A 25,220-nucleotide genomic window follows, 5' to 3' on the forward strand; every position below is an offset into this window, starting at 1 on the left:
TTATGTTTACATATTCTTGCTCAGTGTTCTCCTGTGAGGTGCTTCTCCAGTGTTGATAAATAGACATGACAAGAGATAAAGAAGAGGAGAAAAAACTGCAATTTATACAGGTTTTTTGAAATCCTTTTAAGTCTGAAACTTACTGACCAAACGAAATCAAACTTGGTGGCAGTATACCGACCACAAAATGAAGAGTAGAGTTGATAAGACAATTAATCAGTTAGTCGATTAGTTTGATAATTGAATATTTGTTTCAACTAAAAATGGAAAACATTCTTTAATCCTAGCTTATTAACTGTGAGCAGATTCTCTGTCTTTGGTGTTGGCTGTGCAATAAAGGCAGTCTGGTAAAATCTTCTCAGTTTGATGGGCATATTTCAACATCTTATTACCTTTTTATAGACCAAATGAATAATAGATTTTAATGTGTCAGAAAACTAGTTGTTAGTTGGAGCTCTAATGTAGAGTAATGAGCAGAGTATATTTTGAAATGTTGGTTAGTCAAAACAGGGCATTTGAAAACATCAGCTTGGGCACTGGGAAATTGTGACGAGCATTTTTTCACTATTTTCTGTCATTTTGTGAGAATGTGCTCTGGTGAGGATTTACTGTATCATTCACATGAATCTTATCCCATTGAGAAAGTCCTGTTGTCACTGGTGAAGACTATAGTTGCAGTAGCTTGAGCTGTCAACAGTATGTCTTGACATGAAACATATATTGCATATAAGCTGTTGCACAGTGGCAAACTCTAGCAGAGGCACCTGAAAAAAACTTTCACTGATCCACAAAGCATTTTCAGATGAATTTAATATTGCAACTTGCATTTCAAAGACATTGAGAATCCAAAAAGGGATAGAACACCCACAGAGAGAGAGAGACAGAGAGAGCAAAGGCAAAGAGCTGCAGTCTAAACAGACCTTCCTCAATAGACTTCAGAGACAGAATAGAAGCGAAGGGGAAAATAGACTTGGCTTGTTTTTAAGTCTCAGTTTCTTCTTGTGCTGCTCCTCACATCCCCCACAGACAGATAGCACAGAAAATATGACCAATCACTTGACAGTTCCTTGCTGCTCAGCAACTTTCACAATGTTAGCACTTTGTCATGTACATACAGCATCAACAAAATTACACACTTCATTGAGGATTAAAGCAGAGCTCAGTCAGATTATTCCAAGTGTTTGTCAGAGTACCAGATGGATGGGAGTTACTGCCTCAGAAGAAATGCACAGGAAAGTCATTTCACATTACGATTTCACACTTTCCTGAACCCATTTAATCTAAAACATAAAGGAACTGAAAACATTGTTAGTTTGGGGTGGGTTTTTTAAAGCAGGCACTGAAGCACCACATTTGTGTACTGTGGTTTCTGCAAATACAAGACTCGTCTGATGTTACTGTTGAATACGTTCCTGTGTTGTTACTGTACATCTCACACAGGTTGTCTTGAAATTGTACTCCACTGCACTTAGCAACCACACTTACCTTTTCCTAGATCACCTGTCAAGACTTGGCCTTCAATTTAGGGTTGTTCTATTTTTTTCATGTCTTTAAAAAAAAAAAAATGGTACATTGGCACTGTTTTGTGAAAAATCTCTAATCTATAATACAAATAAAGCAATAAATATTGCAGGTTCTTGGCAAAAGGCTTAGTTATATGTGCTTTTTAATGTGCAGTCTTTTTTTTTTTTAGCAAAATACTTTTTGTTGTCTACAGATAAAAGGCAGACTGTAGTAACATTACATCCATATTAAATGCAGTTGCATACCACATTTTGAGGTACAAAACCGGTTTAATGGTCTTCTTTGACCCTGTGATACATCTAACTGTGAAACTTCTGCCTGAATCTATATTGGAAATCAACCCCAATATTGTCAACTCAGCCTGTGTTGCATACGTTTGTTTTCTGCATTATGGCTGAAGTGATTCATTCTTTTTTTTTTTCTCACAATATTTCCGTTAGAAAAGTATCACATTCGTGATGGGCATGTAGCTTGAGGACAGAGAAAAATAATTTCAGTAACGCCTCTAATCTCAAATAGAAGTCTTCAATAAATGAAAGAATGTATGTATTTGAAAACATCAACAACAAAAAAACAAACCCAAATCTTAACATTCCTGTTGTGTTCTCCAAATGCAAGACTGGAATGTCATTGCCAATACATAAATACATTTACAATAACAGCAACTTTTAAAAATATTACGTGGTCAATTCAAAATAACACTTAGATAAACATTTAAAGTACAATATTATACAACAAAACTGAAATAAGAGACCATGTTTGAAACACTTCATGACAAAATAATTATCATACATGATGTGGAATATACATTATTAATCTAACTTTTTTTCATTTACAATTTTCATTCACTGACATACACTATATTACAGCGAAGATGGAGTTTTGAGTTAATGGTCGGACAAGTGCATAGCAAAATAGAAGATCATTTGACCAAGTTAAAGAAACGCATAAAACTGACAAACCAGCTTTAGAAAACAACATTAAAAACCATGTTTAAGGCAAATCTCATTTAAAATTGGCATAGTCTGAGAAAATGTCGACAAAGTCTTGTACCACCCTGTAGCAGAAGTCATATTGTTCCTGTAGGGGGGAAATTGAGAAACAGAAAAGATGGGTTAGGTGGTGGCCTGTAAAATAGTTTTCAGTCAGGATTAGACATGTTCCAAACTCAATTTTTCCTTACCACTTCTGATAACGCCTTAAAAACTAGAACTGCCACCTCAGGGTTGTATGCCTCCGCTGCTCAGACTAGTTTCAGATTACATCCCTGTTTATCCAAAATTGTGTGAAATTTTGTTGTAAGGGTTAATTTAAGGGGTAATTTTGTTTGCTTGTGTGATGTCTTGAGTAATGGCTAAAAAGTGTTTTGTGAGGTCACATTGATCTTGACCTTTGACCACCAAAATCCTGTCATTGCGTCTTTGCGTCCAAGTGAATGTTTTTACCAAATTTGAGGAATTCCTCATGGATTTACGGAGATATTGTATACACAAGGCCAGTACCACGTTTTGTGAGGTCACTGTGACCTTGACCCTTGACCACCAAAATTTAATCAGTTCATCTTTGAGTCCAAGTTAATGTTTGTGCCAAATTAGAAGGAGTTCTACAAGGGCAACACTGAGATATCGTATCCACGAGAACAGACGGAGGGATGGACAACCCGAAGACAGTATTCCTCTGGCATCGCCAACTTATATGGAAACTATAAATACCATCGTCTCACGTACTCACTGATGCCCAATCCAGTATTTTAGGCAGTATCAGAGGCATTTCCAATACTGACATTGGAATCGGAACAACTCTAGTCAGCATAAAGTAAAAACTACATTATTTCTTTTTTGTTTGTTTTTTACTGTTTGTTTGAAGCACTATAAGATCCACTTCTGCTGATACTTACCACCGTTTGGACCATATGGGGCCTCTGCATGCGTAAACTCTTCACAGTTTGGAACACGTCCAGCAGGCCCTCTGCCTTGACTCGCTCCAGGATATTGCTCAGTGCAATGAACGTACCTGTTCGCCCTGCACCAGCACTGCAGCACGAACAAAAGCATACAAGTTAGATTAAGCACGAAACATTGCCTGCAAATACCAAATCAAACTGTTTTCAAAGCTGTCCTATGCAAAACACCAATAGGAAATAGCAAAACAGAGCTGTCTGAATGTGTGCCTAAAAGAGCAATTTGGCGCTACCTGCAGTGTACGACAATGGGATGGTTCCCAGACTGCTGCTGCTGTCTCTGCACCGAGGCGATGATGTCGATCATGCCTTTCCCCTCGGCTGGGATGCCAATCTCTGGCCAGCCGTGGAAGTGGAAATGCCTGATCACCCTCGTCTGCTTCTCCTTTGAGAGGAAATGCACAGGCAGACGAAAGATCATAGCACCTCTCAAATATGATTTATTAGCGGTATATGAAATCATAATGGCAGGTGCAATGTCAGTATAGGTTAAGTGTGCAGCAGAGGAGTGGTGGACTGATGAGTGTTGCTCTGGGAGGCAGGAATGTACCGCTGAGCCTCTGAGAGGTGATGTGGGTCGAATTTAATGAAATATATGAGATGGGAGGCTCCCGCTTGAAAATCTTAAACACATCCTGCCCACCACATTTCCTCTGGCAGCCAAGAGAGTTATGCACTCACTTAGGTTGTTGTTCTGTTTAAAGGCAATTATGTTTGATCCTGTAGCTTTTCAAAGTAAGATAACTTTTACTATTTTTAGGAGTTAGGTTTATTTTCCAGATATTTAGTCTCCATATCACATTTCTGGGTGACTTGTCAGCACTTCCACAAAAGACACATTTCCCATTTAAACTACTCAGAGGGTTTAGTTATATACTGCAAGTGTCTGAGGCTTTAAGAGGTAAAATGATCAAATTACAAACCTCTAGGCTGGAAAACACAACTAAATGATTGTATATAAGCTAAATCCATCTCTACCAACTACAGCAGTAAAATACCAATAATGACAGTTTTATGAAGTAATACATATCATTCACAAGGAACACTTTTACTATGATTTTAAATGCAGAACTTGCAGTGGAGTATTTTTTGTATATTTGTATATTGTTGTATCTGTACTTTTACTACAGTAAATGATGTGAATACTTCATCCACCACTGGAAGTCATTATTATTAATTAATTGCAATAGAAATAAATAAATAAATAAATAAATAAAAGTAACACTGTTGTGATTTAAAGAAGGACCAGTGTTACTGGCTCAGTTTTAATATTTAGTTGCAATTACACAAGTGAATTAACTAATATGCTCAATAGAATTTCATCAAGAGGACTGATAAATGCCATTTTATTTTGATAGGCAAATGTAATGTAGTGCTACTGCCTCAGTAACAACTGTGTTACAGTGCAAGGTTCATTTGCTTACCGGGACAAAGGTGAGTACCAAGTCTCGTAGACTGAAGGTGTCACACAAAGTGTCTCCCTTCAGCTCTACTGTGTAATCTCCGTACGTGACTGAGTCCTCTGTGGGCCAATACTGGCAACATTTGTCCTGAAAAAAACAGAAAAGTAAAACAGAAACTGCAGCTTAATATATGAAATGTAAATATTCTGAAGTAATTTTGTCTCAGAATGTGGAATACATTAACTGACGAGTACAATTTTGCGACAGAAACAGGAAGTCAGAGCAGACATGGTTAATGTTGCACTGCTGTAGTAGCTACTCAAACTGTCAGTCATAGTTTGCTTGCGGTTCAGCTACTGCAGCTCACCTGCTCCCTCTCCTGGAGCTCAGTGAGCATGACAATGGAGTGGCACTTCCATTCCCACACCATTCTCCAGAAATCCTCCACTGTGTGTGTCAGAGGGCCTTGGGTGGCAATGAAGTAGTCCTTCTGTCTGTAGCCCTGTGTCACAGCAAAAAACACACATTTCTTCAGCTTTGTAGGTCCAATTGTGGCCATTTATAGCTATACTATATCTGAAGTACATGCAAGAAGGAAAACATTAGGTAAAAGAATCTGCTTACATCTATGAAAGAGGCATTGATGTAATCAGTGAACTCCTGACCTCTTCTCATGGAGAGAATAACTCTGTTGAAGTCATCTAAAATGTATAATGAATAGAACTGTTTAGAATAGAGCAGCTCATAAACATGTTCACACATCATCAGGTATAAAAAGAAAAAAAACAGTCATTGAATGCTGCAGAAAAAAAAGTATTTTGTACTATTGTTTTCCTTCTTCCTTACATGGAATAATTTGCAGGACTCTGTTCTTCTTCATGTTGGCAGGAAGGTTCCCCGTTCTCATGTTCTCCTTCATTATTCGCATGTTGGTCAGTTTCTGAAAAACAAGCAAGTAAAGTTAAAACGTTACAAACCTGCAAATGTTCACCATCACTTGTAAATTCAAACAGCAAAACAAAACAAGTCACACTGTCAATTATAGATCACAGTCATAGATATGAATGTTTCTGTATTAATAACCCCAACAGAGAACAAGAAGCAAATTATTTATATTAGCGGGGCCTGACTCTGTGGTTTGGTGGTAAAATACTTTTTCAGCTCTTGTGGTTCACCAAGTTTATCGTTCAGCTCAGCAAGTTGCTTGTGTTTGTCAGAATGGTCATAATTATTTGCAATTAACACACGGTTCTTCAGCAGATAGTCAAATGGAGGGAGACATGAGCTGGGTATCAGGATCAGTTCAAAGAAAATGTGAAATAATCTCTCTGTGGACTCCAATCATTAAATTGGTGTAGAATAAAAAATAGATGATCTAGAAGCCGCAGATCAGCACACAGTGGAGAAATGCTTTTCTTCTTTGGGCTATGGAGGATTCAAATATTCAGGAGGAAAACAGATGGTGTGAGCTGTGTGATTTGGGAGAAGGAAAGTGAATCCCATTCTCGGTTGCGTTGTACATGAAGATGATTTACATGGTAACAGCTGCTCAGTTTTCACTGTGTTTAAGTCTCAAAACCCTGAAAAAGAAGGCGAAACTGAGCTGCTGAATTAGTATTTCCTCTGGTTTCAGTATTACAGTACATGGTTAGACATGAAGGTCTGGAAATCTGATTGTAAAAATTGGTTTTCTTTATCTTTGGACATTTTGTAATGTTATTTGAAAAATATGGATCTGGGGTTTTTGTAAACTCATTCTGGCTAGTCTTCACATGATGATAAAAACCTAAATAATTAATTCATGCATTCTGTCTAATAGTTAGCCGTTTTTGCAATCAAGTCGAAACTACTCCTGTTGGATCTTTGGCAAAACTAAAAGATCATTTCTCAGTTTTGTAGCAGTGTTATCAGGCTTGATGTTTGTTGAATGTGAAATAAAGCATCTTACCTTAAACTCCTCCTCCAGGCCGACCCGGTCACCGTTTGTGAAGGTGTTGTGCAGTTTGTGCAGATGTCCTTCTAGAGATGACACGTCCAGCTCCGTGTCTCCATAGAGGTAGTATTCAAGCAGCGCCTGGTAGATGAATGAGTACTGCATCTGTGGTGAGAACACACAACAAACACATCATCACCTACTATCCATAGGCACATCTGAATCTTTAAAGATCATCAGCATTTGTCACGTAAATGACTGTCAAGTGATAACGTGCTGTGCATATCCAAAGTGACAGACAAGTGGCAGCGTGTTCTGTCCCCAACTCACATCCGTCTGAATGAGCTGTGAGCGCTGCTCTCGTATCTTAGAGACAAACCCGAACACATCAACTTTCTGCTCCGCGTACATCATGTCGATCATGGCGTCTATTAGGATGAAGGTTCCCGTCCTCCCAACGCCAGCGCTGCGGAGACACAAAGCAAACCTCAGTCCTCATGCATGTTAATGGACAACAGGAGGGAAACAAGGCCACATCTGTGCTTGTAAACACATGTATTGCTATAGTCACGCAAAATGTTTGCTGACGCTTTGTTTGCCTGCGGACACAGAGGCTATTGAAGCCCAAATATTTTTATCCCCATAGAAACAAATGGGATAATTAAAACCATTAAAGTAATGTTAGATTCAAGTAAACAACAAAATAATAAACACTGAGTCCCATTGGCTCAGCTTTCCTGTACCTGCAGTGAACCACAATAGGCCCAGAGAAGGGTGGATTCACTGCCTTGACCTTTTTCAGGAACTTGAGCATGCCGATGGGAGAGAAGGGAACTCCAAAATCAGGCCAGCTGGTGAAGTGGAGCTGGGTCACCAGGCGGGGAGTCTTAGCAGCATCACTGGCTTGCTACAGAGACACACAAACACAGGGAGAGAAACTGTTAACACTGCCAACATAGTGCGTTTGAAGACACAACAGACCTGCTCTGAGCCCGGGGCAATGTTTTTATGAATGTGTTTCAACAGTAATCGTTATTAAAGTTGCAACAGCTTTTATTCAATGATCTGGATGCTCTTCCTGCACCCCAAAGCAAGCTCTTTGGTTATTCTGAGGCTACTCAGAATGTAAAAATTGCTTAATGGATTATTATAAAAGGAAGTGAAGTACACATGGTACAGTTTGCAGTAATGCGTCACAAACACCACTCATGTCTCTGTTTTCTAACAATTTCTATCAAGCACAGCATCTGCAGAAGTACTGCTTGAAACTCACATATTGTACACAGAACTTGCGTATGGTGTAGTCCACCAGCACAGTGAAGTCTTCCACTGCCACCCTGACGTTCCCATAGGTCCAGCAGCCCTGATCTGGCCAGTACTGGCAACACTTGTCCTGGGGAGAGATAACAACCACAATTCGATAAATAAAACACTCCCCTGGAACATATTCAATAACTTTCCTTTTCGAGAGACAAAGTAGTTCACATGCATGAGACACATGCTTCAATTTCACAGCCAGTCAGTCAAGATTAATATAAGTGAGTGGGGTGAAACCACTCAGTAGAAGCCTTTGCTGGGTGATTATGATCCTGCCTTAGAGGACTTTATTACACATTATGTAGCCATTGATTTCACATGCTGATTTAAATCTTAACCAGTTCTCGTCTTATTGATCTTTTTAGCCTTTCTCCCCCTCTCCTTGTTCAAGCGAAGGAGCTCAGGCTCACAATAGAGACGGCGAGAAACAGATGTCAAAGGAGAGATTAAGGTGTGAAATGAATAGTTTAAATGAAACTCCACCTTTGACCACAACCAATGAAGTCTATTTGAAGCACATTTCTTTCTCAAATCTTTTTGTGATGCTCTATTAACCCCTCCAGTGAAATCTGCCCGTCTCTTGCCCCCTTTCACAGGAAAGTTCGAGCAGAGACTTGGCAGGAGGAGAAGCCCTGGGGCTTGAAGGAATGCATTATATGTTGTTCATGGACACTTAAGCAGGGCAGCTGAGACACATTTAAGAAATAAACAAAGCTGAAAAGCACTCACTTCTTTCCTCTCTTTCAGATTTGTCAGCATGACAACAGTTGCTACTTTCTGCTCCCATATCATCCGCCAGAAATCTGCTACAGTGTCTTCTTTGGGCCCTGGGAGACAAAAATACTAAGATTTAATGATTTATTTGAATATGAAATTTGAAAAATCAAGACATAAACCTATGCCATATGTCATTTCTTACCTTGTGCTGCTATGAATTTGTTCTTTTCCGTGTAACCCTGTGAGAGAAATACCATTAATTAAGTCAAGATTATGAATCTAAATCTCCAGACAGCTACTGATGGACCTTGTGGTGAGTTTGTTGTGTCAACTGCTGTTTCCAAGATGAAAAATAGACTTGAACCTTAACTTTAAAGCTTACACGGATGAGAGGTCCTCAAACTGCTCAGAAAAATGGAAATTTGAACACAAATCCACAATAATTTGGCATCCTTCACCCATTGTGTGATATGATTAAAGGCCCCAGAACTGCTACTGCAGTGGGTTCATGAAACAGAGGAGCAGAGCGCTCATAAGAAAGAATTGTAATTTTGGGTCAGTAAGTGTTGCCAATACACAAATTTAATAAACAATGAAAAAAAAATTAAGACTTGAAGCACAACTCACATCAATGTACGAGGCATTCACATAGTCTGAACAGGGATTTCCATCCATCTGAGTCAACACCACTCTGGAATGATCATCTGTGGAAGTTGGAAAGTTTAGAGGGGTTACAGTGGAAAAATAATGCACGTCTGCCACTACATGATTTAACACTAATATTGTGCAGGTAAACTACAGAGGAGTAAAGGAATACTTTGGCATTTTGGGGGAAAATGCTTATTTGCTTTCTTGCAGGGGGGGTAGGTTAATAAATTGGTCTGTTATCAGCACTTCTAAATCCCAGTAAAACAGCCAACTGTTGTTTTTAACCTTGAGTTTTTGTATGAAATAAACAATTAAGATGTAAGTTGTGTTAATTAGAGAGCTTTAGAGATCCTGATAAGCAGATTTTGTCACCTTTTGGCTAGAGCCTGCCTAGCTGTTTCCCACTGTTTCCAGGCCTTATATTTACATTACAGATGTCAGAGTGGTATTCAGCTTTTGATATAATTCTTGGAAAGACAGCAAATAAGCATATTTACCAAAAAGTTTAACTAATTCTGTAAGGATCACGTAAGTATAGAGTAGGAAAAAGAAAATGTACACTGTGAATTATTAATGACATGAATGGAACAACAACTGTAAAAAGGAAGGAGGGGGAGGAGATGTTTGATTTTGACTTATGAAACACCAAACGCACATACTGTATCTGAACTGTTAAAAAAAAAAAAAAAAAAAGAGAGAGAGACTCATAAAGAGACAAAGGCACGTGCACATGCGTACAGGAAACTGTGAGCGCTGTGTGCGAGTCAAACTAAATCTTAGTTCCTGCAGAACAGAAAGTACACTCACAGGGAAGGATGTTGGGGTATCGGTTCTTCTCCTTGTTGTCGTCCTTGTTGGCCTCCTCGTACGTCCCTTGGGCATTACCTCCTGGCAAGGACTGCAAAGCAAAACGACAGATTTTAATATAACCTCACACTCTGAAAAATAATCCTGACTTCCAACAGCTCACAACCAGTGCATTGTGTTCTGCTGCATGTAGAGCTTTGTTCAGCCTTGATGTAGGCACTTCCTCTGCTACCTACAGTAAACAGTCGTCCATTAACAGCAGAGAACTTCAACTTCCTCTGTCTGTGCTGGCACTGAATAAAATCATAGTTTTATGCGTTTCATGGACCATGAGTCATATACTTTATTTGACCCAGATTGTTATTCATGATCACAAATAGGCACAGGGGTATTTTTCATGCGTGTGGATGTTTATGCGTACAGGATGTGTCACTGTCAACGTGACACTTAACTATAAGTAGTTTTCCTTAATAAAACCCTTTCTATAGGAGGTGTTTGAGTTGCCACAGTTGAAGGCTAAAGACACTCTGACCTGTATAAGACAATTTTAAAATATTTTATACAGCCAAAAATGTCTGCTTTTGAATTTTGGAGACTAATAATAATTGAGGTATTTTATTTTTAAAAAATTTCTTAACTTGCATAGTTAAATAGAGCTTTAAAAGGTACAACAAATATGTGGGCCATTGCATAGTGTCTCAAGTTATATAATAAATAAACTGCTAAACAGAACTCACTCAACATATCTGAGCAATCCTGTAAATGATTGAGTGTGAATGCACCACAGTGACGCAGTCCCTCAACCCCAGTCGTCTGATGTAAAGACTACTTTCTGTACAGAGTACAGATGACTCTGCCTTATGGCCACCTGTTGCGCTGACCTCCAGGAGGAGAAGAGAGGGGGGTGCTTACATTGTACTCCTCCCTGAAGAGCTTGCCATCGTCAGCAGAGCGGAGCCTGTACTCCTCCTCGAGGTGTTCCACTAGGATGGGGAAGAAGGTCTTCGATGCCGAGGGGGATCTGGGCAGAAGGACGACCGTCTGTTGCTCTGTGAGGAGAACAGTCAGTGGGTTTATCATCCCTGCTGGGCCGATCGAGTTTGATCGTGAATTATTTAATGTGTTGAAGAAAATTACAAATTAAACTTTGCAAATCAGCTCAGTATTTTTCACAATTGTACAAATATGTTAATGTCAGTGATGTTTTGCTGTGTTAACAGAGAAACTGATTATAAAACAGGATTGGGTTTAATTAGACCAGTGGTTCACGACCTTTTTATGACACATACGTACACAGCCCTGTCAGAGGAACTGAAGAACCCCTTCTAGATACCACCCATCACGTTCCAGAGACATGCATTTGAGTTTGTTTTAAACTGAATAAAGACAGACATTGTTCCAATAACAGTTTCATACTTCTGACGGTGTTTAGGTTGGTTTGGTCAAATTGTCTTTTCTACTACTCACACTGGGAGTGGCAGAAGCTGAATGTTTCATTACTCATTTTATTCATTATCATTGCCCTTCACTTGTAAGGATGTTTGGATAAAAGTGTCTGCCAAATGAATAAATATGAAATGTACTTTTAGCTAACTGTTCAAATTGTTTAACTATTACTTTGAAAGATAATTTAAACTTTTATTCCATTACTTTGACTTATTTCAACACTTAATCATAATCACTCAATCATGTATCCCTTACTTTTAGCCAACTGTTTGAAGCATTTATCCATCACTTTTAGCTAACTGTTATTTCAACAACTTATCCATTGTTGTTTTTAGCCAAAAAGTTCAACTGCTTATTCACTAGCTATCTATTTCAGCCATTCACTCATTCATCCATGACTTTTAGCAAATCAGTTCAACCATTTATCCATTGCTTTGCTCTGACTGAAGACCTCTGTTCATTTGCTAATTAGTTGCCACGCACTCTCAGTAGCAACATGTAGTGTTAAGATAACTCAGTATGTGATTAATATTTTTAATCAAATCGTAATCTTTACCACTTTTAGTTTCCACATGCCCCCTGGGAACTACACACCATGGGGCACAAGTAGCTCTGATCAGTCAGTTAGACAATCAATAAAAACAAGCTTATCAAAGACTAAAATGATCACCAAACTGATTTCTTATGACATGTTGGTGTTTGTTTTCCAATACCAAAGGGGTTCATTTAAAAGAAGGGTATAAGTACTCAGTGATCACCAAACATCAGCAGGTGTTAGAGAACCAAAGGAGCCCAGGGAAAAAGCCACTTACAGCAGAGTGTAGGCATGTTTTTCAATGGAAACCTCTCTTAAGCACCGACTAAGCATTCTGTTAGTGTCCACAATTAGAGAGAGTTAGTAACGTGATTCCTGACACCACCACCCTGTATACCTGACCTGGGGGTACAATGGTGTATAACGACTCAGTACTGTATCCAAACTCTAAAACACAACACAAACCAAATCACATACAGCACACATTCACATGGAGTCAAAGAACAAAATAAGACCGTCATTATGCAACTTGGTTTTATCAATTAAAAATGTCACTAGAACCATAAATAGTTCATTATACTTTAAATAAGTCAGTGTTAGGATGTGTATGTTTTTATAATTTATGATTTATTTATTGTTGAGAACTGAAATCTTTTAGATTTAGCAAAATAAATCTGCATCCTGAACTGATATGAAATTAAATCTTAATATATACTGTAATGTTTTCCCAGTCTAGTAAACCAATACAGTGAAGAACAAATATAAACTAACTCTTATATGTGTCATATTTACAATCACAATCAGCAGCTCAGACAATATCTTGAAATCTATCCAGTGTCTGTTGCAGGCACTTGTTGTACTTTGCTGTGTTTGTTTCCAGATACATTTCCTATATTATTTAGCAGCAAGAATCCATCCTGCTGTGTACATTCCTTCATAATGTCAGATAAGAAAATACTTCCTAAATAACATGCACACGTCCCCAAGACATGTTTCCTGTCAAGTCCAACACTGCTATCATGCTTCATACACATTAGTGTAAAACACTCTGATCTTTGCACGAGTATTATACTGACTTCACATGAAGTGTCACAAAGCTATAAAATGGTGGTGATGATAACTCGATCTTTGTTTGTCACATTAACCACAGGAAGTCAGAGACAACCACTTGACAATGCTGGGACAACCTGCTTATGCAGTTTCAAATATAAAGCTGCCGTCTCTCTTTCACCTCCCACTGCCTGACTTAACCTCCTTTTTCTCGGCCTCATGTTTCTGTGCCTCTCCTTTTACTTTACCATCTCACTATGCCTCCAGCCTGTCGCTCTCACAATCCACAATCTGTCTCACTGCCTCTAATGACATTCAATTTACAATAATATTACCTTGTTCCTCCAGGATGCCATTTGGTATCTTCTTGTCAACTGTTGTGACAACTGGTTTCTTCTGGTTTTTTAACCTGCAAGGAAAAGACACAACAAAATGAAAAAAAAAACAAAACAAAATGTAAGCTCATTAGATAAGATGACGTCCTGTTAAATAGCTTTTTATTGCAGCTTTCAAATTAGCTCAATGTCTGTCAAATGCTCTAAGTAGCCATGAAAAAAAATTCTCTCCACCCTACCATCTGAAGCTTGAGAAGTTATTCTTTCTCATTAGCTGATGTCTTGGAAAGACAGCACTCTATTCCAAATGTGTTTGAGAATTTCTTCTTCACCCTCTTCTCTCTGTCTACGTCCACTGTCACAGACTGTTCTCTTCTCACTAAGCATGAAAGGGAGTCAGCTAGCAGTACTTCCTGACAGGGCTCCGCCTCAATGACTAAAGGAGGAAGTGTTTGTCACCCTGGGCTCTGCCTCCAAATCTGGCTCACAGCCATTCAGTGTGGGCGAGGGATGGGGTGAGGTGAGGCGGGTGAGTCGTTGCGGGGTGGGATTTTTTTTCTTTTTTTTTACCTGAGGAAGTACCAGGTTAGGAGTGCGAAGATGATCAGCAGCAGGCACAGGACCAGCACGGTGGGGAGGATGTGTTGGTTGGAGGATGTAACGTCTTCTGAGGAAGGAGAGGCAGAGCCAGGGGGGGTCAGGGAGCAATGTCAACAAAGAAAGCAGGAAGGAGGGGCATATGTCTATGTGCGCAAACGTTTGGCAGCATTCATAGATTTGAGCCATGTGTCTATTGCATGAAGTGATAAAACTAAATCAATACTTGGCACAGCAACACACCTTCCATGTTCTCCTCTGGCCACAGGACTGATTTAATAACTGGCTTCAGCTGTATTTTGTCTAGAGATAAGTATCAGCCCATTCTGTCCTGTCGGCATGTCTAACAGAAAATGAGAGGCTCTAAGAATGGAGACTCAGCCAAGAGTCACAGCCACACAGCCAGCTATTAGCTGTGTTTATAAAGACGGACAATAAGCCATAAATTACTGTCCAGGGCTGCAGAAGTTCATTGTGATCCGGTAATAACAAGGCTGTAGAAAAGGCTATTATCAAGCAGATGCATGTGCTTCAGAAAATACATAATAATCATATCTTAGGGAAAAGTGATGACTGCAGTGGGTAGCAATGGTATTTTGTTGCTATCGCAAATTGTTCAGTGTTACTCAGTCTCACATGTCAAGGTGTATCGCCCCTGTTATTGTTCTTACCTTGTGTATCGTTTCTATTGCCGGTGGAATTGGATGTTGTTGTGGTTGTCACAAAGAACAGAAGCAGGACCATTGTGACTGCAGAAAAACAAAATGAAGACGGATATTAAATTTAGTGCCAGACATGTCTGCAAAGTCAAGATTCATGAGAACATGGCCGCTGGATAATATCACCATTCAGGGAAGACAAAAACTATTGACAGATCTGTGGCATATTACTTTATTCATGACTGGTGCTCGCAGGAATGTGCTCATCGGTGCAAAGTTCACGGAGACACAATGGAACAACACACTCATATCCTGGTCATTCTTTAGACCTGTCAGAAACGCCGTTGTGTAATGCCTGACACGTCCACATGGAGGCACAATACTCCAACCTTTGAAAAACAAGTCAACTTCCTCATCAAAACCCATTGAGAAAAAAAATGCAAAGAAGCCAGGGAACAATACATTTTTAAATTTCTAACTGAAATTTGTATATAAAAAAAAGGGGGTTAGGGTTTTGTGTGGTTTGGGATATGGTTACATGTGTGCCCACAAACAACAATCCCAACTCAATGCAATACTCCTAAGAACCCTTATAAAGCCTATGCTCACGCTTTAATCTGTGTTTTATCAGATTAAGGAAAGAGAACTTGAGTAAATGCCACTTAGGGCTGATAACAGCTGTTTCTCTCCAGCTGTTTCCGTGGAAGTGCCGTGGTGAAATGTGTGATTTCCAGGATATAGCACATGTGGGGTGTTAGTGTGCTATATGTTAGAAATCACAACACACGCAGTCACGCATACATCATGCATGCCAAACTAAAGGCCTGGATGTCAGCTGACACTGATCTACAAATGAGCGCTTAAGCCACGCTAAACTGGATGAATCAGATTGGGGAGAGTTAAAATCTAGAGTCAGGCAGCAGCAAGAGGCTTAACACCTGCACCCTCAAGCTCTGCTCTTAGCCATCACCCCTAATGCAAACAGTCGCACACATGTGCACACCAACACCCTGTCCAGAGCACCCACACACGACGACCGACACTGATCATTCATTCATCACTCATTTTCTCCTTGTAGAGGAATGCAGAGGAGAGGGGGTAGAGGAGTATCTCCGATCGATTCTTGTGTTTGAGCATTCAGAATGGGTCTCACATAACTCTGATTTCAGCATCTCTCTTCTATTTCAACCTCTTGGTTAGATTTGAAAACCAATAAGCCTTGGGATGTTTGCAGTTTTAAAGGTGTGTTGTTGTTTTTTTCTCACCAAACACTCTAAAAAGTTGGAATCTCAGCAAAGCCCATCTGAACAGAGCTGCTCTCACCCCATAATGAAGCAGAGCTGAGCGTGCTTTGTCTCCCCAAGGCTGCAGGTGTGTGTGGGTGTTTGTGTGTGTGTGTGTGTGTGTGTGTGTGTGTGTGTGTGTGTGCGCGCGCTTTGCAGCTGCAGTGAAAAGAAAGCCTAGGCCAAGCACATAGTCAATGAAGACACTGTGTGTTGACGCTTCCACGCTGTGCCGCAGTGTCCTGTAATGTGTCCAGGCAGGACACCGGAGGAATGTGGAGGCAGCAGAGCAGAGACACTGACTGCAGCAGGGAGAGCGCGAGCAGAAGGTCCAGGTCAATAATATTTCCTGGAGCGATTAATAAACCCTGACATGTCAAGCCACCGCTCGGTGGGGAAGACTGATGAGAGAATTCTAATGAGAGAAGAGAGGAGAGGAAGAACACCCCCCCCCCTTCTTTCTCCAGCTCTCCTCCCTCTTTATCCCTCCTCTTTAAGTCTCCCTCTGCAAATGTCACAAGCTTGGGTGAGGGGGAGGATATTGAGCTGAGTTAGTACAGAGTGTATGAATCCTTAGTGGAGGACTCTGTGTACAAGACTTGAGGTTTTTGTGATGTGGAAATACGCTCATGGTGCCATTGGGGACTTTCCGCTGCACAAGCTGCCCTGAATTTCATGTATGCTTTGTTTGTGTGAGTGCGACAGTGTAGCAGGGACACCCAGCAGAGTGCTCACAGCTAGCCCTAAGGCTTTATCTTGTGGGAAAGTGTTGCTGCTGCTTGTAAACGTCTCCCAGTTCCTGCCTCCCCATCAGCACCGGAGATGTCACCCTGTCACGATTTAGCCTCCAACCCCTGCTCAACTGCTCCTGGGGGACCACAGCCTGTTCATCCCCTGCTCCGCAGCTTTTCCCATCTTGTCGCTGCTGTGCTCTCCAGCCTGACCTCCTCAGCATCTCAGAGGAGATCAACAACTTCCTCTTTTCTGTCTTTATGTGGAAATTTCTTACTTATAACTATAAATAACACGACTCCCTATCCCTGCGGGTATCTAATCTCTCTTTCTCTATTTCTCCTCACTCGGCATAAACCAGCCTAGACCACAAGTCTCAAATAAGACTATTAGTGTTAGTCATCGTTTAGCTAGGGTCAGACTCTGGGCAAACAGCTATCATCACATTGTGTGCGCTCTCATCTGTTTATTGTCCTTCCTCCATTTAGCACTCTGCAGCTAGTCACCAACTATCAGCCATAATGAAAATAGGTCATGGGAGATGTCAGCTCGGGGGAACATCTGAGGTGTCCTTATTTTTTCCGATAGGAGACATTTGCAAGTAGCCTTAGAGAAGGGTATTGTCCTTTCAGTTATTTCAATGGTATGTGTGTCCCGAGTTCACACAGGCATAGAGTTGTCTCATGGTTGCTCAGTATCCTGGACCTGGGTTATTTAATATGTTGTTTTGCATCCATTTGTAATAATATTATGAAACTGATCACAACCACATCAGCCTGTTTCTGCCTACATACAGTACCAGAAATGACGACACTGCAGCCGCTGTTGTGTTTTCACGGAGACCTCCAGCACCTGGTGTGCACTGTGTGACTCACAGATCTGTCTCCACTGATTACGACCTGCCACCTCTGAATAGCCGCATACCTCACAGCACACAAACAACACACAGATACGGTCATGTCACAACACACACACAGGCAAGAGAGAAGACATGCAAGGCTTCTCTTCGCTCCTTCATCCTCGCTCCAAATATGAAAAAATATCTCAGGGATTTGTGACTCATGTTGAACTGTGTCGTTCATATTCCCAAACCAAGAAGCTGATCTTTTTTTTTTTTTTCCCTGGCAGCGTTTTGTTTTGGAGGATGAGCTATCCCTCTCTGTGGATTTGTGTTTTCCTTGCGGCATGCTTCTCTGCTCTGTCATTCTTTTAGCCTGGGTTAAAAAATACCCCTGAGGTGACATAATGATACCTCTGCAGTTCTCCACCATTGTCTCGCTAATTAGCCCCAGACACCTAACCATCAGAAAGGACAAGCTTGTTACAAATAGGAGATAAGATAGAGAAATTGGCCGTCTTCGCTCCTGATAGGAAATGCGGTGTTCCCCGGCATCATGTCTTCCCATAGACAGAGCCCTGTCAGTTCCACTGAACATGGTTTCTCTAGGCACAGAGTCTCTCTGTCTCTTCAAATACATCAGCTGGGGAATTTGGAGAATGGGTGGTGGGTGTAGGGACGATGTGACAGGGTGAGCGGGCAGTAGGTACATTGTGTCCTCTGAGCAAAAAGCTGCCAGACTGTTTACCCTTTAGGCCGCAAGGTTTTTTTGGTAACTGAAACCTGCAACATGGCTTATTGGAAGAAAAATAACCACAGCCTAAAGCCATACATTTCCTCACTGCTGTGTTTGAAACATGTTTGCAACCTAAAACTGATCAACCTAAACAAGTGTTTATAATTCATAATCAGACACAGATTATAATACCTTTTTTTTTTTTTTTTTTTAAATTGATGATGATGAAAAACTCAGTATCACTCTTATGTCTGTCAAGGGCAGTTATCTTAGCTTAGCATAAAGAAACTTAGGCTAAACAGCTAGACTGGCTCTGTCCAAAAAAGTACAAATACAATACAAATAGCCCCTGGTGTACCAGCACCTTTAAATTTAGTGTTCTCTGCTGCCAAACGTGGTTTCTTGCCGGAAGTAGGTGGTGGTAATCGTCACTTGACAAGAGCTTATCTTGTTTATTTAATCCATTAAAAAGTGTATAAAAATTTTTTAGCTGGTTCCCCCGCTTTCAATCTTTATGCTAAGCTAAGCTAACCACCTCCTGGTGTGTAACTTCAGACCTATGAGACTCGTTTTTGTTTCTGTAACTATAGTAACAGGTGTGAAATTTCAGTTGTAATGTTCGGTAGCAGAAAGTGTACAGAAGATGGTATTGTGAAGTTATTTTCTGTAGTTGGTCATATTTCACACAGACTTCAACAAATGTACCAAGTCTTATCAAGTTGTATTATGGGAAATATAGGATCCAATATTTTAGCAAAATGTCCCATTTTATGGACCATAAGTCAAGATACCTCAGCCTGATTCCCACCATATTTCTTGAATCTGTCTCTTCTGACTCCCAACTTTACTGAAATGCAATACAAGGTACAACAAACAATAATCGCAGGGTGAAGTTTTAAAGCAGTCAGTTTTGAGCAGAGCACTGCAGGAGGTTTAACAAGTTCACGCTTTTCTATTTGAGTAGGTCGTCCTCATACCACAGCATCTCTGTCCCCGTCTCTGCCTTTGGGGAGCTGCAGTGTGTAAACCTGGGTCGGGTTAGCTATTTAAAGGACAGCGCACTACATTCACAGGCTTGACTGTGGAGACGGAGCTGGGGTGTCCATCTGCTCACACAGATGTGCAACCCCTTCCCATGCAATGTAACCTAGTTGGACAAGGTGTTCAGTGTTGCTCTCTCTAAACTTAGCCACTCCATTCCTGCTGATTCTGTTCTGCAGATAACATCTATAATCTACATTCAGACTCCATCACAGTGCAGTCCATGCATATATTTTCTATGTTTAAAATGAAATCCCAGGAACCAGGTTTCTAAGATTTTAAAGATTACACTGTGTACATTTATGTGCTGTTCCTCGCAATGTGTTACCATGGTAACCTGGCCATCAACGTGGCACCTGTGGGATGCTGCATAAGTTGCCTTAATTGTCTGTTCTGGGTTTTCTTTTTGTCTGAGAAAACAGTTGGGGGAAAAGTGTGGGGTGAAAAGTGTTTGGGCATCATGTTAAACACACCTGGACACACTGAAAAAACACAAGCTGAAAAAACAATTAAGCAAGTACATTTTTCATGATGATGTCATTTCTGACAATATGGAAATGTACACAACATCTGGATTAAGGTAAATGTATAGGTAAAATTATAGGACTGCTTTCTTCATGCACCAAAATACAAGTTTATATTATTCAAGGGGACACTGCTGTTTAGTATCTATGTGTAAGTCAGTTTAGACAGTAGGTAGTGATAATTAAAAGAAAATCATGAGTTCACAAGCTTAATCGATTGAATTACTGTTAACATTGGATTTTATTTTGATTTTGATTCAACATCTGTATTCCTTTCTGCCAGGTGGGAGATATCACTGATGTCAGAAATACATTACAAGTCGGAGGCTGACGCGAAAGGCCGTCCATGATCACAGTGTAATCGGTACAATGTGAAAACCAATAGGATGGTTTCCTGTTAAACAGTCGATGCAACATGTGGAGGCTTTAGAGCCGTTGGCGCCTTTAATGGAGCAGGTCTAAGTAAAAATAACTACTGTAATGAGTAATGTGACTAACTAACCTGTACTCCATCTACACTTGACTTTACTAGTTTAAGTCATTTCAGCAGAAAATGGGTCTGTACTGAATCACTGTGGCAGTCTGGACTTGGAATTTCAAAATCTTTATTTATTACTCTCCATTGGAGAGTAATAAAGAGTGCTATTATTATTTTCAATTATCATAATCACCAGGACTATTTGTAGTAGTGGGTCACCCTGCAGTATCTCACACTATAGCACCATTTTCCAGTAACAACCTCTGCAGCACTACTTTCTTGCCACTCTGGGTTCCTCCCCTCCTGTGCTCCTAGCATTGTCATTAATCAATTCCTGCCTCCTTCCCAGGGCGCCCAGACGCTGTGGCTGTGGTAACGACCTTGGAGACCTGCTGGCTCCGCTCTGCAGCGTCAGCCCTACACCTCTATGGGAACAAATGTAGCATCTCCCACAGAGATCTCAGGTGAACATGTGAGAAAATGCATATGTGCTTATCTGTGCTGGTGTTTCATTTCCATGCAGAGGAGAAACAATTTCTGTATAAAAGAACAAATAGGAAACCACATTAGCCACTGCCAGGGTTTAAAAAAAAAAAAAAAAAAAAAAAAAAAAAAAACTGATGGTGGTTGCCAGGTTCAGGCCATAACATCCTGTTGACTGAGATATGGCAGCCACTGTGTCTGACCCTGAAAGCACTGCCATTAGTAGTAGTCCTCACTGAATATAAGAGCTTTTAGCTGCTGCATATTAGTTAAAAATAACACGGTACTAGATGGGAAGCGATTACTGATAATCCTCTTAAAAACATTCCAGCCATAACTGTAACATTTGAGAGCAGCTCTCATTTAGCATAAAACTTAATGTCTTTTATAGCATTTGGAAGCTATCGTCACATTCTAGTGAGGCATGGAAACCAAAAGTGTAATTGACGGCAAATATTTACTCCAGTCTGGTTTGCACGAGCAAACATCAAGTCTGATCTTACACTTGGTCGGCCTGTTTGAGTGTCATTTAGTCCGTGTGTTCACATGGCTGTGTATGTGTAAGTCTCTCTCTCTCTCTCTCTCTCTCTCTCTCTCTCTCTCTCTCTCTCTCTCTCTCTCTCTCTCTCTCTCTCTCTCTCTCTCTCTCTCTCTCTCTCTCTCTCTCTCTCTCTCTCTCTCTCTCTCTCTCACACACAGTTAATATTTTTCCTTTTATTAATATTTTTCCTTTTAGTCACTTCTGATCCACAGATTTACACGCCTGCACAGACACACTACATGCATACGTTTCTGCACCAAATCTGCTAACTATTGGCATGTGAAGCTACACTGCCTGGCTGCTTGGCATGAAAAATGCACACATGAGGACAAATGCATACCCACAAACTGACAAACGCTACAGCAGGGATCCATGGGAAATACATGAGCCAGGGCCTGTTTGAGGACCACCGTGCCAGAAATCATTCTGCCAGTGGTCCATCACCAACAACACATGTGTGTATGTGTGTGTGTGTGGGGGGGGCAATCTCCCAGTGAGGGTCTCATCATGTCCTCCCACCTCCTTTACACCTCCCAACCTGACAGCGGTGAACACAGAGGCATCCATCTTTCTCCCACCCTGACACCTCTGGGATTTACCTTGTCCCCTCTTTCAATTATTCAGAGGCAGAGCAATTATGGCCTGGAATCAGAGCCGTCGATGGTCGGCGTAATGAGCGGCAGCTGGGCTGAAAGTGACGAAACCAGCGTAGTGACACTTCTCATTATCACCCAGTACTCTGTGATTACCGGCACTCTGCGATGAACAGGTACTGGTGTGAGAGAAGAAAGGAATGTGTAAAATAACTGGGAACCTGTCAGCATGGTGACATATGGGAAATTTACTGCTTAACTTGTAGGGACATTAAGAGGAGGACAAAAGTGAGACCCACGTACTATATATGAGGTGAGCACCTGTAGGGGACTTGTTAGAGGTCTAAGTATATGTTTGACCAGCATTCTTTACATTAAAGGACAATTCAGGTATTTGTCAACCTTAGTATTTTCTCATGTTTTTGTCAATTGTGACTTTTAGTTATAATTGTTGAGGTTTTTTTTCTCCAATCTCACAAACCTCTTTTTAAGTCTAACAAAAACACCCTTGGAAATCCCTGTAGCTGTTGGCGAAATGTAGTAAAATGAGTAATTAGGTGCAAATGGAATTTCCCTTTATTGTATTGTGGCATTCAATTAAAAAGTTGCACTGTTTGTCTGTTAGTCAATTTGGAGTTTGTAGACACAAACCATCTTCTTTTGTTTGCTACAACACTCCTACAAACCACCAGCCTCTTGAGCTCAGTAATTAACACATTAGATCTTAAACATTGTTTACAAAAACTGAAATGTAAAAACAACAAGTTGTGGTTTCTTTATGGGGAGATATGCGCTGGCTGTATTTCATGGCAGGGTGTACATCCCCCTACTTCCTGTCTTTATGCTAGGCTAAGCTAATCAGCTCCTAGCTCTGGGTTTGTTTAGCTCACATATAAAAGACTGGTATTTATTTTCTCATCCAACTTTCAGCAAGAAAGCAAATAAATGTTGTTCCCACTGTGGTGAACCATTCCTTTCATCATGGACAAAAGTATGAAATAAGACCCAGATGTACAAATGCAAAAATTCCCATCGAACTTCTCAGTCTTTTTTAATCAAGACTTTAATTAGTAACATACCCATACTGTGGATGTGAGTTTAGACACTGTGGTGACTTTTTAGTTTGCAGTGTTAGTACATTCACAACCAGGAATCAATGCGTTGGTCATTCAGGAACCACATCCTTTCCGATTAAAAGCCTAAGCAATTGCCTAAATTCAGCTTACACATCAGAACAAATCTGAAACAATAAATAAAACAATGACTGGTGCTCACATTATGGGTAAATCACCTCTTTAAACTGACCATAAATTTGTCTGAGGTTCTTTTTTACTTTTATGGCCAATAAAAGGATTAAAACAGATTAAAATGTAGTTCAATGCAGAATCATAACAGCTGACTCAGAAGCAGTCTGGAAGCCTGATTTTAGAGAGTATTACAACCAACCAGACTGTCTCCCCTGAGAGTGTATGGCTCATTTTGATGTCATGTCATTGAAGCGGAGAAATAACAGGCAACTGAGAAATCCTGTGGGAAAAAGAAACCCACTTCACTCGAATGAATGAAAACAAACTGCAGCATCAGTTTCTGTAATGATGACAATCCACTAAGTTTTTCTACTGGCATTAGATTTATTTAATATCAGTGCTGATGTAGAAACAGGAGCAAAACAGACCTGGTTCTGATAGCAAACCAACCCCCAGAGAAAGAGGGAGATGGAGGGAGTGGGGTCTTTTATAGAACCCCCCCCCCCCCCCATTTTCAGACAAGGAGAAGGACAAAGATAACCACACTCCTTTGGGGTCTGCACAGGACAGACAAGATCTATCCCCCAAAATATCCTTTCATTCCCTCAGTGAAGGATGGGGAGGAGGAGGAGGAGGGGGGCAGCGGTGGAGAAACAAGTGATAAGCACTGCTGTGGGAGAACAAAAAGCCACTTGACTCTGAGGGAGGAAAAGAGGAGGAAGAAGAGAGGAGAGGAGAGGAGATGTGGGACCAGAAGGGAAGAGTGAGAGGCCCACGCTGCCTCTGCTGCTATGCAGAGATAGAGCAGACCTGTCTGCACGGTGCAGACGCAGGCTATTAAACCCTCCTGTCTGTCTTTAAAAAAAAAAAAAAGGGATTGAGGACTGAGTCTTTTTGCCTCCTATGCAGACAAGCTGGGGACATTTCAAGAAGCAAAACCTCACCATCATACTTCATTTTCCACAATAACAGCCCCTTCATGCTCCCTTATCACACACCCGGCAACAACAGGTTTGAAAAACAAGTGGAAAAACAAAAACAACTGCTATTTTCATGGCGTAGTCCAGATTCACAGAGGAGGGCGCAGTGATTGTTGATTTAAACAGCAGCCTGCCTTCTCAGAGAAACTGGAAGGGGAAGCACAGTAATTATGTTACCCAAACCCAAACCCCGACCTGACACATTTTTGCAATCCCGTCGCAGGATCACGGCCCCTGCAGAGCACATTTTGAGCAGCACTTTGTTGATTAAGCTTGTGTAACCATGTTGTTTGCTCTCTCTGCCTGATTTCTATAGGAATATGAGTCATTCAGTGGGGCCTTGGGCACCATAGTGAGCCTCATTGTCCTCTCGTGTAGGAAGGCTTATTACAAGAATGAGAAAGGACACACACACACACACACACACACACACACACACACACACACACACACACACACACACACACACACACACATACACAGACCATACGGAAAGCAAATGACTGGCTTAAGTTGAAGGCCTCTTGGAGAACTCACTGCCCTCTTGGGAAAAGGAAGCACAACATCCAGTCTTCACACACTGCTGCGAGACAGCCCCGCATGCTGGGGGAGGCCTGTCCCGTCCCTAATAGCTCTTGACAGAGGCATGGAGGCATGACAGGGCATCAGAAACCATGGACATAGGCACCAGGCAGTATGTCACATCACTAAACCTCAACAGACACACATGTTTGACCTGCAAGCTGCAGAGGTAACACAAGGGTCAAAATCTCAGCTCTGAACTAAACTGTAGAGGTGAGTCCATAATAGTTT

The 25,220-nt window shown here is 40.9% G+C and overlaps 1 protein-coding gene and 1 long non-coding RNA gene across 10 annotated transcripts in view; one reads left to right on the plus strand and one right to left on the minus strand.

Moving 5' to 3' along the window:
* The window catches only part of LOC139609311 (uncharacterized), a 32,890-nt gene extending 23,934 nt beyond the window's left edge, over window positions 1–8,956 (plus strand). Inside the window, exons 2-4 of one of the 2 annotated variants that reach the window (XR_011685197.1) lie at window positions 6,854–6,990; window positions 8,503–8,588; window positions 8,885–8,956. This is a non-coding gene — a long non-coding RNA (uncharacterized lncRNA). The other variant, XR_011685196.1, reaches the window with a different exon arrangement.
* Window positions 794–25,220, minus strand: part of ptprea (protein tyrosine phosphatase receptor type Ea) — a 52,977-nt gene continuing 28,550 nt past the window's right edge. For 2 of the 8 annotated variants that reach the window (XM_071463685.1, XM_071463684.1), the window contains 20 exons: window positions 14,944–15,021; window positions 14,246–14,339; window positions 13,676–13,749; window positions 12,693–12,737; window positions 11,222–11,358; window positions 10,310–10,400; window positions 9,482–9,558; window positions 9,057–9,093; window positions 8,867–8,964; window positions 8,094–8,213; window positions 7,564–7,727; window positions 7,151–7,286; window positions 6,836–6,985; window positions 5,734–5,827; window positions 5,512–5,588; window positions 5,255–5,389; window positions 4,909–5,034; window positions 3,718–3,869; window positions 3,422–3,557; window positions 794–2,604 (listed from right to left, as the gene is read on the minus strand). In XM_071463685.1, coding sequence (XP_071319786.1) covers window positions 2,530–2,604; window positions 3,422–3,557; window positions 3,718–3,869; window positions 4,909–5,034; window positions 5,255–5,389; window positions 5,512–5,588; window positions 5,734–5,827; window positions 6,836–6,985; window positions 7,151–7,286; window positions 7,564–7,727; window positions 8,094–8,213; window positions 8,867–8,964; window positions 9,057–9,093; window positions 9,482–9,558; window positions 10,310–10,400; window positions 11,222–11,358; window positions 12,693–12,737; window positions 13,676–13,749; window positions 14,246–14,339; window positions 14,944–15,016 — 2,091 coding nt within the window. In that variant the 5' untranslated portion in view covers window positions 15,017–15,021 and the 3' untranslated portion in view covers window positions 794–2,529. Of the gene's footprint in view, window positions 2,605–3,421; window positions 3,558–3,717; window positions 3,870–4,908; window positions 5,035–5,254; window positions 5,390–5,511; window positions 5,589–5,733; window positions 5,828–6,835; window positions 6,986–7,150; window positions 7,287–7,563; window positions 7,728–8,093; window positions 8,214–8,866; window positions 8,965–9,056; window positions 9,094–9,481; window positions 9,559–10,309; window positions 10,401–11,221; window positions 11,359–12,692; window positions 12,738–13,675; window positions 13,750–13,914; window positions 14,070–14,245; window positions 14,343–14,943; window positions 15,022–25,220 lie in introns of those variants that run through there. The other 6 variants (XM_071463683.1, XM_071463682.1, XM_071463688.1 and 3 more) reach the window with 5 other exon arrangements.

Source organism: Trachinotus anak, unplaced genomic scaffold (assembly GCF_046630095.1).
Source record: "Trachinotus anak isolate AG129_WGS33_773 ecotype Australia unplaced genomic scaffold, CSIRO_AGI_Tana_v1 ptg000025l, whole genome shotgun sequence".
In the NCBI taxonomy this organism is placed as follows: domain Eukaryota; kingdom Metazoa; phylum Chordata; class Actinopteri; order Carangiformes; family Carangidae; genus Trachinotus; species Trachinotus anak.